At 49.6% G+C, this 19,731-nt stretch overlaps 1 protein-coding gene across 2 annotated transcripts; it reads right to left on the reverse strand.

Annotated features, from left to right (window-relative positions):
• Positions 1-599: 599 nt before the first annotated feature.
• Positions 600-19,300, reverse strand: LOC146349095 (kunitz/BPTI-like toxin). Of its 2 annotated transcripts, XM_084854960.1 has the most exons (6): positions 19,224-19,300; positions 15,493-15,564; positions 14,399-14,566; positions 11,480-11,641; positions 1,877-2,017; positions 600-801 (listed from the first exon to the last, which is right to left on the reverse strand). In XM_084854960.1, the coding sequence occupies exons 3-5, from the start codon at positions 14,484-14,486 to the stop codon at positions 1,878-1,880; spliced, it is 390 nt and encodes a 129-aa protein (XP_084711086.1). In that variant the 5' UTR covers positions 14,487-14,566; positions 15,493-15,564; positions 19,224-19,300; the 3' UTR covers positions 600-801; position 1,877. The 2 variants fall into 2 exon arrangements, with proteins under 2 accessions (XP_084711086.1, XP_084711085.1); XM_084854959.1 differs by lacking the exons at positions 15,493-15,564; positions 19,224-19,300 and having other exon boundaries at positions 14,399-14,772.
• Between the last annotated feature and the right edge of the window lie 431 nt (positions 19,301-19,731).

Consider the following 19,731-nt stretch of genomic DNA (forward strand, 5'->3'; position numbering starts at 1 on the left):
CCCACACACACACACACAAAGAGACAATTTAAGACCCTTCTGGTATCCTTGAGTATGTATGGACTGTATGGCTGTATGGAACTTTATTTTCAGAGGCAGTAGTCCACTGAATATGAATTCCTGGACAGCAAGAGGGGGGATGGCTGGCTGCTAGAAGCTGGAGCCTGGGCGCTGGGCAATCTAGTCTCCTAGTCTGATCCAGCAGGAGCTTTCCCGGGATGGGGAGGGGCCATGGCACAGTGGAGAGGCTCCAGGTTCAGTCCTCAGCATCTTCCGGCAGGGTCATGGAAGAATCCTGCCCTAAACCCTGGAGAGCTATTGCTGCCAGTCATTGTCGACAATTTTGGACTATGGTGTGACACAGCAGAAGGCAGCATCCGATGTTCCTCTGCCCTTCTTTCTGAGCCTTTATCTGCAGAATTCCAGTGTGCCTCCCTTAAGTGGATTGCTTATTTAATAACACTTCCCTTGAAGGTCAGGTGGTGGAAACCTGCCCTTTAGCATCTGCACTCCTGTCCTCCCCATATGAGGGTAGCAAAGCTGGAGTCCACATTGGGGGTGGGCGCACACACACACACACACACACACACACACACGGTAGCCTGCAAATGACCTGATGCCTTTATTGCAGAGAAGAGAAGAGAGCAGAGGAGGCCGGGTGGGGCGAACATGCCCAACCCTCGGGGAAAGCCTGAGGGCGGATGGGCGTGGGGTCTTGACTGCCACGGTGCGAGGGGTCAGCAGGTCTTCTGGCTGTCCAGCCTCGGCTCCTGCCAGTGACTGTGGGTGTCCGCCCAGGGCCTGCAGGGGAAAGAGAAGTGGGTCGGTCAGACTGTGGGTGCCCCGGAGGGGGTAGGGGGGAGGCAAATCGATCTGAACCAACGCAGGCACAATCCATTGGCGCGGTGCCCACGTAGCTCTGCACAGCTCTCGGTACGCAGGACAGTGTCCTGCCGGATCTGCCCCACACTGACTAGGGAATGAGGGAGCTGCCCATTGGGTCTTGCGCCCAAGGCACCAAAATGTCCTGAGAGGCCCTGAGGTCTGGGGGAGCTTCCAGACGGCCAGCTGTGGCGCTGCCACTGCAGAGACACTGGGCAGCTACTCCGCCTTCCCCTCCTCACCCGTGTTCCTCGGCAAGGAGAAAGACGGAAGCAGCCGTGGGAAAGAGAGGGCGAGTCCTCTGGACCCCCCCTAAAAATCTGTGAATGATGCAGGGCAATTGCATCTGGATTCTGGAAAGGGAAAAGGAGCGGGAATGCAGATGAATGAGACACAAGGGTGACGGACAAGCACGATCCGTCAGAGGGAGGCTCGTGGGGATATCATGCACCTCTGGCAGGAGAGGAGCCGGCACGCCAGGGGCCCGTGCGGCAGGCGTGGCGGGTGCCTTGCCCTGCCTTCTGGCTGCGCTGGCATTCGTGGCCCGTGATGTGGCCCCTCCCTCCCTCCCTCCCAGCTGGGGCTCGGGCACGGTCATCGCCGCCTTCATCGCGATCACCACCAGCGCCACCAGCGGTGCTTGTGTGCCAAGCCAGAGCGCGCCAAGAGTGCTCATGCTTTCTCACTGAAGGGTGCTGTGCTAACGGAAGCGACGCCCACCAGCCAAGGGGGCTCTGGCTGTCAAGAAATGGGAGGCCGGGCCCGCTGGAGGAATGCCCGTGGCGGGGGCACACGAGCCTCCCGGGCCACGCCGGTGCAGAGGCCTTGCCCGCTGCAGCTGCAGCCCCGGCACACAGTCCAGCACTGCCCGCAACGTGCTCCTGCGCGAACGGGCCCTGCGCCGGGATCGGCACCACCGGGCTTCCACGGAGAGTGGGGTGATGTGCGAAGCGCCACGCGCAGGAGAGAACGAGCGTGGGCAGATCCGTCTCACCTTAGATGGGTGCGTAGCAGGCTAGCCTGCACCCGTAGTGGCAGCACTTCTGATCCCCAGGGCAGTCCTGATCGCTGCTGCACGTCACGTCGCATGTCGTAACCGTGCCCGGAGGAGGCGAGGGGCAGATTCCCGGTTTCCCTGCAGCAGAACACAGCCCACGGTCATGTGCTTGTGGGGGCAAGGTGGTGCGACCGCCCCCCCACCGCCACCAGCCACAGTGTCTCTCTGGGAGCGGCAGTGCTGGCTGCGCCCGGCCCGTCCGTCTCTGCTTACAGCTTCCGGCTGCACTGCCAAGGCCCTGCCAAGGCCTGGGTGCGATTCCACAGGCTGAGCCGAGAGCCGCTGCAGTGCAGAGCGTGGAATGTGGGCCTGGCGAGCTGCAGGTGGTTAGGCCCTCGGTTTGGCAGCCTGCGGGAGCGCCTGCCTCGTGAAGCACGCGGGCTGCGGTATGCCAGGCTCCCTGACTGTGATGACGCAGACGTAGGAGAGGAACAGCTCAGGTTAGTGCTCCTTCCTCGCAGACTGGCCCTCCCCTTGCCAGACTAGTATATATCCTGAGGTGGGTTATCTGTGCTTCAGCCCGGGCATTCAGAAACCCTCTTCTGGCTCAAGGAGTGGACCTTTCACAAACAGTATGTCCCCCCCCCCCGTGAAACCACCACCCCAATTATAAAGTCAGAACCTTTGAACAACAACAAAAACTCCCACTTTATAAGAAAAGCCACGGTTGATACACATAACAGAAATGATCACAGCAATGAAGCCAACAGGACAATCGGTTCACAGTTCTCAAAATCATCTCCTTTTTATGTATAGTCAGATACAACAGATAACCCTGCAGATAGCTTGGCGCACAACACCTGGTCCTTCCTGGGCAACGCTGGGAGTTAACCTCTGAAGCACCCAGACTTGCCTGATTTGGTGCAGCAGGAGAGGTGGATGGGATGACATCATCACTCCATACGAAGTCACCACCACCACCATCATCATCACGTCTTTGAGTCTGAGGGCTCTTGTGACGTGGTTTGGCATGAGAAACATTCCTTGTGCTTTTATGGGTACCCCTCTGGGCAGTGGCCCTTGCGCCGTTTGTCATTGTGATTTGAGATGCCGCAGCACAGAAGGGCACGGAAAGTTTGTTTTGAGGCTGGATGTTCTTTCCAAGACCATGCCCCCTCCTTCCTGTGGTACTACTCTGGCTCACCTCTGCTGGGCATGGTACTGTTCCCATTGCAAGCGTCGCCTTTTCATCATGCTGGTGCAGGGGCGCATCCTCGAGTGAGACATCAGTCTGAGGAGACGTTGTCCGTTCCTGTCTGCCAGACGCTATGCTAGCTAGTGCCATGCCGGAGGAACAATAGGGAGCGGTTTGGTGGCTGCAGAGAAATGGAAATAATTCCCATTCCAGGTTGGCTCCCTCTGCTGTAGCATCTGTAAGGCTTTCAACCCTGACGTCCACCCCGGTAAAGGACGAGGAGGAGAAACATGCAGCGGTGCAGAGTGGCTCTGCAGTACTGCTGCATGGCGCGGTGTGCAGAGTTTTACACAATGTTCGGTGAGGTTGTCAATCCCAGGGAGCCAGACTTTGTCTCCAAACAGTGCTTTGGTTTTAACCACTTCTTGGTGATCTTCATGAGCAAAATCAGTTACACGGCAGGGATACTGGAGAAATCCACAGTGCAGCGGACTGGCACCCCTTTACCTGGTGCATCCACCTTCGTTCATGGGGCGGCTCTCCGGCAACGGCCAGTAGAAAGATTTCCGGAATAATGCAGCACATCTGACTTGTGAAGCACAAGCCGTCCTCCAATCACTTGCTAATATAAAGGACATGGAATAACCAAGTGAGGACCTTGAAGGAGCAGGTCATTCTCTGTGGAGGTAAGATCACAGAGAATGACCATCACGGAGAATGACCTCCTTGTTCAACTGTTGTTGTTGTTGTTGTTCAGTCGTTCAGTCGTGTCCGACTCTTCATGACCCCATGGACCATAGCATGCCAGGCCTTCCTGTCCTGCGCTCTCTCCCGGAGCATGCTCAAGTTCATATTCATTGCATCTGTGATGCTATCTAGCCATCTCATCCTCTGCCGTCCCCTTCTCCTTTTGCCTTCAGTCTTTCCCAGCATCAGGGTCTTTTCCAGGGAGTTTTCTCTTCGCATTAGGTGGCCAAAATATTGGAGCTTCACCTTCATTATCTGTCCTTCCAATGAGCACTCAGGGTTGATTTCCTTTAGGATGGACTGATTTGACCTCCTTGCAGTCCAGGGGACTCGTAGGAGTCTTCTCCAGCACCACAGTTCGAAAGCATCAATTCTTCGGCGCTCAGCCTTCCTTATAGTCCAGCTCTCACATCCATACATTACTACTGGGAAAACCATAGCTTTGATTAGACGGACCTTTGTCGGCAAGGTGATGTCTCTGCTTCTTACTATGCTGTCTAGGTTGGCCATAGCTTTCCTCCCAAGGAGCAAGCGTCTTTTAATTTCATGGCTACAGTCACCGTCTGCGGTGATCTTGGAGCCCAAGAAAGTAAAATCTGTCACTGCTTCCATTTCTTCCCCTTCTATATGCCAGGAAGTGATGGGGCCAGATGCCATGATCTTCGTTTTTGTAATGTTGAGTTTCAAACCAGCTTTTGCACTCTCCTCTTTCACCCTCAACAAGAGGCTCTTGAGATCCTCTTCGCTTTCTGCCATTAGGGTGGTATCGTCTGCATATCAGAGGTTGTTGATAATTCTCCCAGCAATCTTAATTCCGACCTCTGATTCATCCAACCCGGCATTTCTCATGATGTACTCTGCATATAAGTTAAATAAGCAGGGTGACAATATGCAGCCTTGTCGTACTCCTTTCCCAATTTTGAACCACTCAGTTGTTCCATGTCTGGTTCTTACTGTTGCTTCTTGACCCTCGTACAGGTTTCTCAGGAGACAGGTAAGGTGGTCTGGTACTCCCATCACTTTAAGAATTTGCCACAGTTTGTTGTGATCCACACAATCAAAGGCTTTAGCGTAGTCAATGAAGCAGAAATAGACGTTTTTCTGGAATTCTCTTGCTTTCTCCATGATGCAGCGAATGTTGGCGATTTGATCTCTAGTTCCTCTGCCTCTTCGAAACCCAGCTTGTACTTCCGGTAGTTCTCGGTTCGCATACTGCTGAAGCCTAGCTTGTAGGATTTTGAGCATCACCTTGCTGGCATGTGAAATGAGCGCAATGGTGCGGTAGTTTGAACACTCTTTGGCGTTGCCCTTCTTTGGAATTGGAATGTAAACTGACCTTTTCCAGTCTTGTGGCCACTGTTGAGTGTTCCAGATTTGTTGGCATATTGAATGCAGCACTTTAACAGCATCATCTTTTAGGATTTTAAATAGCTCGGCTGGAATACTGTCATCTCCGCTAGCTTTATTGTTACTAATGCTTCCTAAGGCCCACTTGACTTCACTCTCTAGGATGTCCGGCTCAAGTTCAGTGACCGCACTATCATGGCTATCAGGGACATTCAGATCTTTCCTGTATAGTTCTTCTGTGTATTCTTGCCACCTCTTCTTTATCTCATCTGCTTCTGTTAGGTCCCTGCCTTCTTTGTCCTTTATCATGCCCGTCTTTGCACAAAACGTTCCCTTGAGATCTCCAATTTTCTTGAAGAGATCTCTAGTCTTTCCCATTCTGTTGTTTTCCTCGATTTCTTTGCATTGTTCACTTAAGAAGGCCTTCTTGTCTCTCCTTGCTATTCTCTGGAACTCTGCATTCAGTTGGGTATATCTTCCCCTTTCTCCCTTGCTTTTCGCTTCCCTTCTTTCGTGAGCTACTTGTAAAGCCTCATCAGACAGCCACTTGGCTTTCTTGCATTTCTTTTTCTTTAGGATGGATTTCGTTGCTGCCTCCTGAACAATGTTACGGACCTCCGTCCATAGTTCCTCAGGCACTCTGTCTATCAGGTCTAATCCCTGAAATCTATTCCTCACCTCCACTGTATATTCATCAGGGATATGATTTAGGTCATACCTGAACGGTTTAGTGGTTTTCCCGACGTTCTTCAATTTCAGCCGAAATTTTGCAAGAAGCAGCTCATGATCTGAGCCACAGTCAGCTCCAGGTCTTGTTTTTACTGACTGTATGGAGCTTTTCCATCTTTGGCTGCAAAGGACATCATCAATCTGATTTCGATATTGACCATCTGGTGATGTCCATGTGTAGAGTCGTCTCTTGTGCTGTTGGAAAAGAGTGTTTGCTATGATCAGCGTGTTCTCTTGGCAAAACTCTATTAGCTTTTGTCCTGCTTCATTTTGTACACCAAGGCCATGCCTGCCTGTTATCCCGGTGATTTCTTGACTTCCTACTTTAGCATTCCAATCCCCTATGATGAAGAGGACATCTTTTTTTGGTGTTAGTTCTAGAAGGTGTTGTAGGTCTTCATAGAACTGATCAACCTCAGCTTCTTCGGCCTCAGTGGTTGGGGCATAGACTTGAATTACTGTGATGTTGAATGGTTTGCCTTGGATTCGTACTGAGATCATTCTATCATTTTTAAGATTGTACCCCAGTACTGCTTTTCCCACCCTTTTGTTGACTATGAGTGCTACTCCATTTCTTCTAAGAGATTCTTGCCCACAATAGTAGATATGATGGTCACCTGAATTAAATTCGCCCATGCCTGTCCATTTGAGTTCGCTGATTCCCAAGATGTCGATGTTCAATCTTGCCATCTCATGTTTGACCACCTCCAGCTTACCTTGATTCATTGATCTGACATTCCAGGTTCCTAAACAATATTGTTCTTTACAGCATCGGATTTTCTTTTCACCACCAGACACATCCACAGCTGAGTGTCCTTTCGGCTTTGGCCCAGCCGCTTCACTCTTTCTGGCGCTACTTGGAAATACCCTCTGCTCTTCCCCAGTAGCATATTGGACACCTTCCGACCTGAGGGGCTCATCTTCCGGCGTCATATCTTTTAGCCTTGTGATACATTCCATGGGGTTTTCTTGGCAAGAATACTGGAGTGGGTTGCCATTTCCTTCTCCAGTGGACCACATTTTGTCAGAACTCTCTGCCATGACCTGTCCGTCTTGGGTGGCCCTGCACGGCATAGCTTATGGCTTCACTGAGTTACGCAAGCCCCTTCGCCACAACAAGGCAGTGATCCATGAATGAATTATGCGATCTGAAGAGAAACCAGAGTATCCTTGTTCAACTAACCAAGTGAATATCTCGAAGGAGGAGGAGGACTGCTTGTTCTTCACAAGTCAGATATGCTAGAATAGTCTGGAAGTCTTTCCGCCGCCCATTGTGGGGGGCTGCATGATTATCTCTATACACGTGTCAGCGTGTGTAGGAGTCCCTCTCTCCTGCAGAGAAAGAGCTTTAGGAACAGCGTGGGAGACAAGGAAGTTGACATGTGCCTTTGCTTCATGTTCAGCTGAGATCCCAGGGTGGCTGTGGGACTGTGGCCCATCCTGGTATAAATCAACCGCAATAGTTTGCAGGGCCTAGCATGCTACGAACTTCAGTAGAATTAGTATGCCCGCCCGGTACCATAACGTATAGCCATTGCTTTTCTTAGATCTGCTGAAATACCATCTTCGGAGAAGACATACGCCAACAATTCTGAAGCAGGTCTTTTAAACTCACATTTGCTTCGGTTAATGTCAGCTGCTCCTCATGCAGCCATTTTAGGCCTGCTTCAAGTTGAATATCGCGCTCTGCTGATGTGGTACCCAAGACCAGGTTATCATCGTTACATGAAGAACTCCTTGGAGTCCAGCTGCAACTTCACGGATGGTATTCTGAAATACCTCCGCAGCTGAAGAAATGCCAGAACTGAGGCACTTGTAGCTGTGAAGGCCAACATGAGTTGAAAGGGCTGTATGTACCTGGACTCTGAGCGGAGCTCCCTATGGTGGTAACCAGCTGTAAGGTCAAGTGTGGAGAAGAGTATTTCCCCCTTCAAATCTCCAGTGTGATCAGATTGGGTAGGGGCACGTCCACAGAAATCCAGGTTTTGCCTGGTTGCTTCGGCTTCTGCGCCTCCAGTATTGGAAGGACCCAAGGAGCAGGACCTTCTACTTGCTCAATGACGTCAAGCTCTTCCAGATGTCTTAGTTCTTCTTCAACTTGTTTCAATATGAAGTTTTACTTGCTTTCTTTTTAGCTTTCCAGTTACTTCGAACATCTGTTCATGAGATCTGAGCCTTTGAGTCAGTCTGCCCAGATGTATTTCTTGCATTACTTGGATCAGTCCTAACGCACCAGCTGTCACGTGTCTTGCTCCCTGCCGCTAGCAGCTCCGCAAGTCCAGAGTGTTCCCACGTACCCTGGTCAGGCCTAGGGTGAGACCAGCTGCCTAAAACAATGCAAAACTGTCCCTGCAGGTTTCTGCCCCCCCCCCCATGTCATTCAGAACCAATTTTTCCAGTTCACAGCAATAAAAAGCAGAAAATGGAGGGCTGTCAGGGGCTGAAAGAAAGCAACAGCCCCCTGTGAAAAAGACAAGAAGCACGTTTGTGCCAACCTGGCTGGCTTGCTTTTTACCTTTTGCTTAACTCTGAACTGTATCAGCAGGTTTTGATTTGCGTTGAGAGCTTTTTTGGTTCTTGCCTCCCGTCTGGGAGAGGAAGAGCCCTCTTTTCTCTTTTGAACGTGTTTTCTCTTGGTTTTCAGACTACTTGGGGCTATCTTCTCCAAGCCCGTTGCTCTGCGCCGGGCTCCTGGCGCCTGAGCAGCTCGGCGTGGTTTTCGCCTGCTATTTTATTTTGCTCGCTGGTGAAGCACGGGCTTCACAACACTCCCAACTTAAAATGTTGTCTTCACTCTCTACCTGGATTAATTTCCCCACCTGGACGTTGCTGAGTTCTACACCCTGGATTCTAGGAGAGGCCTCTTTCAGCCTTCTTCTGGGTCCGAGCCTGGTCTTCAGATCTCGGCTTGGGATAGGTAGCTATGCCTTCCTTTTCACACACACACGCACACGCGCACACACACGCCCCTCCTCACCCCTCACTCTCTTCCTTTTCTCTAAAGGTGTGGACCACAGTGCTATATGGCCGAAAGCTTGAAACGCTGCATTTAACTCGTTTGGATTGGTGGAAGTTTCAAGTACAGCCAAGTACAATTGAAACTGCTGCTGGGCCTCCTAACATTGTTTTTTCCAGTAGGCCATAGCAAGCGTCGAACTGTAGAGTATCTTGCATAGTGTACATATGAAACCAACTACTTCGGATGGAGGTTTACAACTGGCCTGAGATGGGGTTGCACCCCCACTAAAAGCTCAAGTGCGCAGCCTGGAAGTCCTCCCGGACTCTGAGCTCGCTGGGGAAACCCAGGTGGCGGCGGTGTCCAGGAGTGCTTTTTACCAGCTTAGGCTGGTGCGCCAACTGCGGCCCGATCTGGAGAGGCCGGACCTTGCCTCAGTTATCCACACACTGGTCACACCCAGGCTGGACTACTGTAATTCGCTACACATGGGGCTGCCTTTGAAGACGATTCGGAAACTCCAGCTCGTCCAGAATGCAGCCGCCCAAGTACTGGTGGGAACAAGGCGATTTGATCGCATAACACAGATATTGCACCAGCTGCACTGGTCACCGGTGTGTTTCCGAGCCCAATTCAAAGTGCTGGTTTTGACCTTTAAAGCCTTAAACGGTTTGGGACCAAGTTACTTGAAGGACCAACTTCACCCATATCAGCCTGCCCACACCTTCAGATCAGAAAGAGAGGCCCTTCTCCTTTGCCCACCCGTGAGAGCACTTAGGCTGGTGACCACATGTGAGAGGGCCTTCTCTGCAGTGGTCCCACATCTTTGGAACAAGTTGCCATCAGAGGTCTGCCATGCTCCATCATTGCAGGCTTTTAAGAAGGCTTTAAAACGTATTATTTTTCCATGGCCTTCTCCTGATATGACTGCTATAGTTGCTGTTTTCGCTGTTGCAGTTGCTTTTATTGTCAGCTTTTATTGTTGCTTTTACTTGCTATTTTATTGTGTTTATGTTCATATCGCTTTTAATATTTTAACTGTTTTTATGTATTTTAATGCTGTGAGGTGCCTTGGGAGGGCTTCTGCCCTAAAAGGCGGCCAGTAATGTTTTTAAATACATAAATAGTGGTTTCTTCTTCCAGGATTGTGTCAAACTGTACCTCTGGAATGGCAACTTCATCTGTGAAGATAAGATCCTCCACAGTTGTGGCAGGCTACCTGTGCAGTCTTCATGGACATTTGCTGGGCTTTGGGAGATTGATTGCCAGGGCCCCCTTGAGGATGTGTTCGCTGATTCCTGTTGGAACATTTCTAGAGCGAATGCACAGTTTCTGTGTGTGTAGAACAGCTTCCTCGCTCTATTAGCTGAGCATGTGTTTCTGACATTTCATCTACTCCCGCAGTGTCCCATAATTTGGTGAGGGCCATCTGGGGTTCTTGTAAGAATTGCCTCGAACGTTTGGCTGATGAACATCCTGGTATTATTTGTGCCTGTATCTCGTGCTTCGTGTTTGGACATTCACATGATCGTGCAAGATGACGTCAACAGTTATGACATTCATCAGTATTCTCGCTTTTGTTTTGTTGAGCTTGCAGGAAGGTGTACTGTTCAAAGTCAATGTTTCTCTATGGTTGAAGAACTTGGGAAGCACTACCTTTGCTTTTCCATAATCATCACCATTCCAGGGTCAAGTGATGTTTTGACCATTTGGTGTAATTCACTGGCTTTAAAATGCAAGAAACAAATTTCCCAAACATTCAAGCCAAAGTTCTCATCTAGGCCCCAATGTTCAGTGAGATTCATGTACATGAAATTCAAGAATGGAAGGGAACATACTGAAAGCAGGTTGTCGGGATTGATTCTGAGTGCAGGGAGGTAGTTAGCAGCTCAGATTCAGAAGAGGAACATCCAGAACCGGGGGATGCAGTTTCCCAAGCCAGTTCAGATATGGGTAGGCGTGCTTCTCAGGTTACTAACTACCAGATGGCCGGGCCTGAAGCCCCCCCCCTTGTCCCCCTCTGTGAGAAGCCAGGAGGAGGAGGAGGAGGAGGAGAGTGGGGGCTGTGATCTAAGAGATCCTAGACTATGTATGGCACAGAGCTAAGAGGGAAACGTCAGGGGCGGAATTCAGACGGTTGACCCAGTTAGCGATGCGTGAAAGGCGATGTAGGGAAGCATCACTGGAAGGGCAGGACCTCCCTCCCTAAGTCTAGCCAGCAAGCCTCACTTCAAACTGTAGGCAACAGTTGTGTTCCCATTTGAATCCCCTGGAGGCATTCCTTTGTAGCCTGAGAGTCTTCGAGAATTCGCATCTGCAATGAACCTGTTGATAATGAATTAAAGGCCTGAGACTGAAGCCTCTCTCTCTGTGTGTGTGAGTGCATCAGGAAAGAGGGGGCCCAAGGTCGTAGGAAAGATGTTTCTATGCCTCAGGCCCTGAAGGGCTCCAGCCAGCTCAAGTATACTGGGCTAGACAGGGAAATAACCCTAGTTGCTACAATGCAGCTTCCTAGTTTCCTCTGACTTGGAGCTGCTTCCCAGACCCCAGCTGGGATCTGTCCTCATCCCTGACTTTGCAGGGAGACAGACTCTCCTACAGCTTCCCTCTTGTCTTTTTCACTTACCTACACAGGTGAGCTGACATTCCTTTAAAGTCTCAAAATTGTTTTTGTTTCCCTGGCAGCCACCATAGATGAACTTCTCACACCGCTTGGAAGAGGAGTTGTAGAAAAAACGGGGCATGTACGCATAACACGGTCCAGAGTCCGCAGGGAGGTCGCAAAAGGCTGTGAAAAGAAGAATTGATAGGCTTGGTGATGGGACCTTCACCAGTTCCTCTCTCAGTGGCTAAGCCCCTATCATACTGGAAGTGCTGGGTGGATCCTTTGCTCCAACTTGGAGTCACCATAATAAACTTCATTGAGCATCAGTGAGCTCAGGACTGCAGTCCTCGATGCGGGACTGTCAAAATGAAGGCCGCCCTTGCAGTGGCAGGTTCTGCAGTGGGTTTTGAAACACAGGCATGGAGGTTAGCGGCACAGCCATCCATGGCAATACTGGGCGCGCGTGCATGTGCACACTGTTTATAAATATGTTCATTTACCCACACGTATAATATGTGAAAAGGTCTTATTTGTAATGTGACTTAAATTGTGAATTTATTACAGCAGGATACTTTTGGGGGAATAGATTTCTTTTTGGAGGGCGCAATCCTACCGGGATAGGCAGCTGCCTCCGAACTCAGAGGTGACCTCCTATCCAATCCAGGGCAGGAGAAGCGCGGAGGGGATCATCCCCTTTGTGCTTCAGCAGCCCTGCATTTGCAGCTAGGCAGCCAGTTTTGGCTGTCGGGCCGTGGGAAGGCGGAGCGGGGGAAGCGGCTGCCGGACGACACATGGGATGTGTTGTACCAGCATTTCCATCTTCTTTGCCCTGGAACACCCCCAGGAATGCCCTGTTTTCACTGCTCCGCACTCCTCTTCCGGGTGCAGAGCGTGGGGCCGTTCCGAGCTGCCTGCGAGGCAGCGCAGGTGGGGGGGGGAGGTCAGTTCTGAGTTCTCAGGGAGCTGACCTCGGAGACTGGGCTCCGAGATTGGTTCCTGGAAACTGATGTATCCTGTGGCCCTCTAGCCGCTGACTAGTGGCCATAGGAATGCTCCCCAAAAGCCTTGGATCAAGTGTTTTGGCTCTCCGGTGCTTTTAGTGTGTCCACAGGGGTACCCTGACTCCCACCACCATTGCCGCTGCTGAATCCCTCTGCCCCCGATGTCATTCAGCGAGGGAAGAGTGCTCGGCATCAGGAGCACTGGGGGGGGGAGAAGGCTCCCTGCTCCCTCTCAGCAAGGTAAGGGGATCTTTGGGACGTGTGTGCACACACGTGTGCGTGTGCAGCTCCCTGCTCCCAGTCAGCATCAAAAGCAGCTCTGGGGGCTGCAAGGTTGTGTACCCTGGGTTAGATAAATCTATGGACCGTGCGTTGAGCAATGGGTTGTTCCTTCTAATGTTAACCTGATAGTCACAGGCAACCATTCAGGGTTGACATAAAGGGGAGTGAGTGGGCCGATGAAGACAGGATGGAGTGTCCCATGTCTCCTCTGCACCCAGCACTGAATCCCAAGTGGGCTGGTAGAGCGTGGGAGGCCCCCCCCCCCCCTCGGCCTCAGCACAGAAATGCAGCTCTCTCTTCCTCTTCTGCCAGCACCCTGCAGGCTGGTTCATATTTCTGCAGGATTGCTAGCCAGGAGGCGGCAGCTGTCTCCATCATGCCCCACCGGCGCATGCGCTTCCGGGCGGCCTCATCCCCCGGGGTGCTGCAGGAGGCAGATGGCTGCTGCTGGACTAAAATGAAAGCCCGGCTTTGGGCTCATTGGCAAGGCCTTTTTGCGAGCCAGTGTTCCGCATGGCATCAAAGCGCCAAGCCAGGGGGATGCACCAGCCCTGCAGGGAGACGCGTGCCAAGGGGAGGGAAGTGCCTCCCCGCGACCATCACTGTGTCCCTTTGGTGTCCGCGGCAGGCTCTTCTTGAGGGGAGGAGGCGGTGCCCACCGGCCCCAGCCCCCTGCCAATGCCCACCCTCCCTCTCCTAGCCCCGAGATCCCCATGACAATGCACACATGGAAAGGTCCGTCAGCCACTTGCCATCCCCGCCCCACACTCTCAGCTCAGGCCTGAAGGCAGGGTATCTGGGCGGACCGACCTGCCTGATGCTCCCAGCTCATCCTGACCGGTTGTCCTGAGGGGCGGGGAAGCCGGCTCCACCCGCCACAACGGCCACCAGCCTCCACTGCCGTTGCCTCACTGTCCTGCAGTGGCCAGTGGACTTCCTTGTGCCCGGGCAGTCAAAGCCCAGGACACGGCACCGCTTGAGGCGGGAGGACCCACCTCTTCCCCTCCTCCCCAGGAGCTTTTGGGGGTCACCATGCCTTCTTTGAAATGTGTTCCCCACTGCCACGAGACACCAGGCACTCCGCCGGCGTCCTTGCTGTGGCGACAGCGACAGCAGATCGCGTCACGGCTGCTCCATGACAGGCGGGCGGCGGCGGCAACTCCTGCCACAGCCAGCCGAGGGAACACAGCTGTTGGCAGTGGCAGAGGGTGGACAAGGGGGCACACGACACGACCCGCCTTCCGGTCCACCGCTTGAGTCTCGTGGCTTGCTGTGGCTGGGGGAGGGCCCCCCGGATCCCCCTGTCCTGGCTGTGTTAGCAGCACCTCAAAGTGGCCTTGTGCGCTGTGGCCTGACCGCATTCTTGACCCTGTTATTTCCATTATGTCCATTGGGACAACGGGACGTAGGCAGAGACCAGCTGCAGACAGACAGCTCTCCTCTTGTGCTATATCTGGAGAAGGGTTTTGGGAAGGGAGGTGTGCAGAGGGCAGATGGTGTGACAAACGTTTCCATGGGGGGCAGTAGCTTGGGGGCTGGGGGATTACTGCAAGAAGCTCACGTTCAATCCAGCATCGTGGAAGAAGCTGTGCCCGGGAAAACGTCCGTATGCATAGGAGGGTCTCCCCTGGGCGAAGGAGGAGAAGGGGTCTCTTACCTGGAGGATGGTGACGGCCAGAGACAGGTGTCAGCTCCGCGCAGAGGGCGAGGAGCCCCACAAGGAGCAGGAGGCCTCCAGGCCGCATGTTGAGGCAGGCTGGGGGTCTGCTGTCCACGCCGTGCGCTGCCCTTTTATATCCCAGAAAACGAGTTCAACGGGGATTTTCTGAAGCAGCGGATGAAGGAAGCAAGTGGACATGGTGGTGGAGGACAGGACAAGATTTTCCACAAGATTGTGCTGCAAACCATCACAAAAGAGCTGCAGGCCCAGTGACCTTTCCGCAGGTATTTCCAGATCATAGCTGGTCCAACAGGGCAGGCATCCAAAGCTGCCCTGACAACTGCTTGGGCAAGGTTCTCTCAGAGAGGCCCTTGCCTTCAGGACTGCTTGACTCTCAGGTTGTGGGGCATGCCCCACATGGGGATGCAGAACTCCTTGGGGCGTGTGCTGGGATCCCAAGGGAAGTGGCATTCCTAAATTGCTTTTACAGGAAATGTCATCACCCTTTGGAATAGCAAAAAAATAATTGATTTTAATTGTTCTCTATATCATATTTATCAATTATACACATAGCCAATACTATACACCTCTGAGCATGTGGTGATTTCTGTTTTAAGAAACATTCACCGTTTTACAGGGAGCAGTGGATTTTTCATGAAATTAGCCTGCCAGTGAGTACGAGAAGAAGTCACTGGTAGACTCATCTTGAAGTAGAGTTATATGGACACTAGATTGGATTTGTGCTAATCTTCCTATCGTTTTTTTGATCTTCCTCTTAGGTTGGACAATAAGATTTGAACATAGACTCTCAAGGGTATCAAGTCCAAAAGAGGACTTAAATTGTTGGTTTTACCTGAAAAGAATATTGTTATCATAAATTTACATGTATGAATAGTGAAATGTCTGTTGCTGTTTAATCACGAGAAGATACCTTGGCACTGTTATTAATCAGACAGAGACACAATCAGCCTCACAGTTAAATATGAACAAAAATGGAATTATCACGGTGTAAAGATCTGTGTTTATTCATTGTCGATGCTTAGTTCTCAACTCAACTGACCCACCTTATCACTACAGAATGCAAAGTATACATCCAAGTAGAGCTTCCGGTGCCAGGAGAAGTCATATTGCTTGGAAGATTCAAAACTCTGGACACCTAATTGCTACAGACAAATAATTCAGTTTGTTATTAGTTGTTCAATCATCTTAGTTTATGTTTTTGCAGAAGGACCATGAAAAGTTATGGGCTATGAACATTTAATTATTTGACAAACATTATTTGTGACCTTTAAAAGCTAGGTGAATGTTATCCTGTGGCTTTAAAAAGTATGATTTTTTCTTTTAAAAACTGAAGTACTGAAAGATTGGTTTGTATTATTTTGTGCAATGTGATTGATTGTTGAGAGTCTGGCTAGCTTCTAGCCCTTTACATTTAGCTGTTTAGACATTACAATATTGACATTTTCTTCCTTTGAAGATGTTTTTTTCTTTTTCTTTTGCAGAGTATTGATGTTAAAAAGTCTGATCTGGAATTGCAATTCCTCCTTTTGATTATACTATATCCAGAGATTTGCAGATTGTGCTGTTTGATAGTTGTGATTCAGAGAAACTGGAAATCCTTAAAACAATGGACCTTGATAAATTCAACCTTGATAAATTCAACCATCATGAGAGAAAGTAACTAATATGGAAAATTCATGACAGAAACTATAACCCAGGCTTGGTCAAGGACATCTGAAATAAGCTAAACTTTTGCTGTTTGCCTGTATCCTTTCACAGCATTAATATTTAGACTCTTTAAGAAATTAGAACAAATACTGGTTATCATATAAGAATGTATGAAATGGTATTCTGCATTGATAACGGAAATTGCATTTCATATTTTGCAGTTTTTCAATACCTTGTCCTAACACCCATTTAATGTTACTAATGTGTTTGAGTGAATAAAACACAGTCTTGGAAAAAAGGCTTAGGGGCAGTTATTAGGGAAAGATTATGTTCTTCTCTTTTCAGCACATTTGAAATATCTCAGGATAGATTCTTGATTTATTTACCTTGTAAAGGAGATATAAGAATAATGGGGATGGAGATGGTTACCTACATGGGATCCTGCGATCACCAAGGAGAGGATGTCATATCTTGCATTGAGTACATAATTGATCATCACCCCCTCTCAGCTTATATGGCCCAGTGGAAGCTTGCCTAGGTCAAAGCAAAATGAATGCCATGACAAACCATGAATGGAATCATTTGCCGTTTCTCCTGCTTTGTTTCTACAACATGCCTGGCGTGCATGTGTGTTTTTCCGAAGTGGTTTTCTTAAGCAGTTTTCTTAGCGATTCTAGCCTGGGGAAGCTAGAATCCAGAACAAGGAAGTCATTACATGCAACTACTCTCAGAACATAAAGACGATGTTTTGTTATTTTGAGAATCTAGAAGTGTGATGACCTTTTGGACAGAATTAAGGACGTTTTGAAACGGGGACTAGAAGCAAGAGAAAGGGAATTGTGTGCTACTTCAGAGGGGCATTTGGCCCCATGGGCTTTATCACCTTAAATTTTAAGAAGGGTGGGATTTTAGAGAGAGGAAAGGACGAAAGGGGCTCATTGTGTGATTCATTGCTCCTTTTGCAAGTTTGATTACTTTTTATAGGAGATGTTATTTTCCTAATAAAAGAGAGATAGCAAAAAAGAAACAGAATCCGCTTCCCCTTTTTGGCAGATCTAATCCTTTGAGTTTTAGCAGGTGACTCTTCAAGTTTGAATTAATGAAGGCTAACACATTCTAAGGTAGGGAGAGATAACGAGCAGGGTACTGCAGGGCTCAGTCCTGGGCCCAGTGCTCTTCAGCAGTTTTATTAATGACTTGGAGGAGGAGGTGCAGGGAATGCTTATCCAATTTGCAGATGACACAACAGTGGGTGGGATAGCTAATACTTTGGAAGACAGAAACAAAATTCAAAGTGATCTTGAGAGGCTGGAGCGCTGGGCAGAAAACAACAGAATGACATTTCATAGGGATAAATGCCAAGTTCTGCACCTAGGAAAAAGAAACCAAAGGCACAGTTACAAGATGGGGGATACGTGGCTCAACAACACTACAAGCGAGAAAGATCTTGGAATTGTTGTCGATCACAAGCTGAATATGAGCCAACAATGTGATGTGGCTGCAAAAAAGGCAAATGCTATTTTGGGCTGCATTCATAGAAGTATAGCTTCCAAATCCCAGGAAGTACTAGTTCCCCTCTACTCAGCACTGGTTAGGCCTCATCTGGAGTACTGTGACCAGTTCTGGGCACCACACTTTAAGAGGGATGCAGACAAATGAGAGGGTTCAGAGGAGGGCAGCGAGGTTGATCAGAGGACTGGTAACAAAGCCCTATGAGGAGAGACTGGAAGAACTGGAAGAGTGAGGGGAGATAGGATAGTGCTCTTCAAATACTTGAAAGGTTGTCAGAGAGAGGAAGGCCAGGATCTCTTCTCGATCATCCCAGAGTGTAGGACATGGAAGAATGGGCTCAAGTGACAGGAAGCCAGATTCCAGCTGAACATCAGGAAAAACCTCCTGACTGTTAGAGCAATACGACAATGGAACCAATTGCCTAGGGAGGCGGTGGGCTCTCCCACACCAAAGGCATTCAAGACGAGGCTGGACAGCCATCTGTCAGAGATGCTCTGACTTGGATTCCTTCACTGAGCAGGGGGTTGGACTCGATGACCTCGTAGGCCCCTTCCAACCCTACTATTCTATGATTCTGTGATTCTATTAGCAGGCTTAATCTTCTGTGCCAGTCAATAATTTTCATTTCTCCCAAGCCTGTTGGACAAACTTGGCAGTCTTGTAGGGCATACAGTAACCTGTACCAGCCAGTAATAGTAAGGTTATACTTAGAGAAGATGTGTCACCGGAACCAATTGTTAAGGGCTCAAGATAATTGCTTCCTCAGCTCTGCATACTGGGGACATTCCATTAGAAAATGTACCATCTCCTATATCTTGGGACAGCCAATTGGGCAGCATCCTTTCGCACCATGGTGAAGCCTATAGCACGCCATCACCTCCATCAGCTGCAGTCAGAAAATTCAGTCTACATTTAGTTAGAAGCCATCTCAACTCATACAAGCTGATAGAGGACAAATGGGGGGGGGGGCACCTTTCCTGGGGAAACTGTAATAAACCAATGAATTGCTTTCAAGGACCTTGTTGTGGTCTCTGACTCTCTCAGCTTTGAGGGGTATCAGGTTTTCCTAAGCGCCCAGAGTTCAATGCCAAAAGATCCCTCAGGTATGTGTTTGGTTTACATGTGTTTGGTTTACATGAACCAGTGTGGTGTAGTGGCTAGAGTGTTGGCTTGGGAGCCGGGAGATCCAGGTTCTAGTCCCCATTCGGCCATGGAAGCTCACTGGGTGACGTTGGGCCAGTCACACATTCTCAGCCCAACCCACCTCACAGGGTTGTTGTTGTGAGGATAAAATGGAGAGGAGGAGGATAATGTAAGCCGCCTTGGGTTCCTTGCAAGAGGAAAAAAGGTGGGGTATAAATGCAATAAATAAATAAAATAAAAAATGTATGTGATACGCATATCCATGTAAATTAAAGCACACTTCATAACATCAGGCTGCCTTTGAAGACAGTTCAGAAGCTGCAGCTTATACAAATGCCGTGGCTAGATTAACAGCAAGGACTAGAAGGTCATAACACATGACACGGATTCTGGCCTGCTGATTCTGGCCTCCTTGCACTTGCTGCCTGTATGTTTGCAAGCCCAATTTGAGACGCTGTCTTTGATTTATAAAGCTGTACATGTCTTGGGACCACCATACCCAATGGAGCGCCTCTTCTGCCACGAACCGACCTGTATGCTGCGTTCATCATCTAAGGACCTCCAGGTGCCTCCCCCGAGAGAGGCTTGGAAGGGGGCCGCAAGGGAGAGGGCCTTCTCAGTGGTGCCCTGCCCCAATTCTGGAATGATCTCCCTGACGAGGCCCATCTGGCACTGACATCACCATCTTTTTGGTGCCAGGTTAAGACCTCCCTCTTCTCTCAGGCATTTGGCAGCATACAATGAGGTTTCAACAGCGTCCTAGATTTTTTTCCATTGATGGTTTAATATTGTTTGAGATACATGTATGTCTCTGTGTGTGCTGTTTGTGTGTAAATGGTTATTTAATGCATTTTAAAGATTTTACTCTTTGTAAGCTGCCCAGAGTGCTTCAGCTATTGGGCAGTATAGAAATGTAATAAATGAATGAATTAATCATTTTCATCTAGCCCGGTACGAAAACCAGACCCAAAATGTGTCCTGCCACATGTGTAGGGCCCAAAACAATT

This window comes from Heloderma suspectum, chromosome 4 (genome assembly GCF_057233095.1).
Source record: "Heloderma suspectum isolate Gila_16-S chromosome 4, 16-S_ref, whole genome shotgun sequence".
NCBI classification, from domain to species: domain Eukaryota; kingdom Metazoa; phylum Chordata; class Lepidosauria; order Squamata; family Helodermatidae; genus Heloderma; species Heloderma suspectum.

Excerpts from the sequence above, each read along its gene's own strand:
- LOC146349095 (XM_084854960.1), bottom strand. The coding sequence starts at position 14,486 with ATGCGGCCTGGAGGCCTCCTGCTCCTTGTGGGGCTCCTCGCCCTCTGC. Across the intron at positions 11,642-14,398 it reads TGGCCGTCACCATCCTCCAG|CCTTTTGCGACCTCCCTGCG; the intron begins GTAAGAGACCCC and ends TTCTTTTCACAG. Across the intron at positions 2,018-11,479 it reads ATGTCAGCTCACCTGTGTAG|GGAAACCGGGAATCTGCCCC; the intron begins GTAAGTGAAAAA and ends GTTCTGCTGCAG.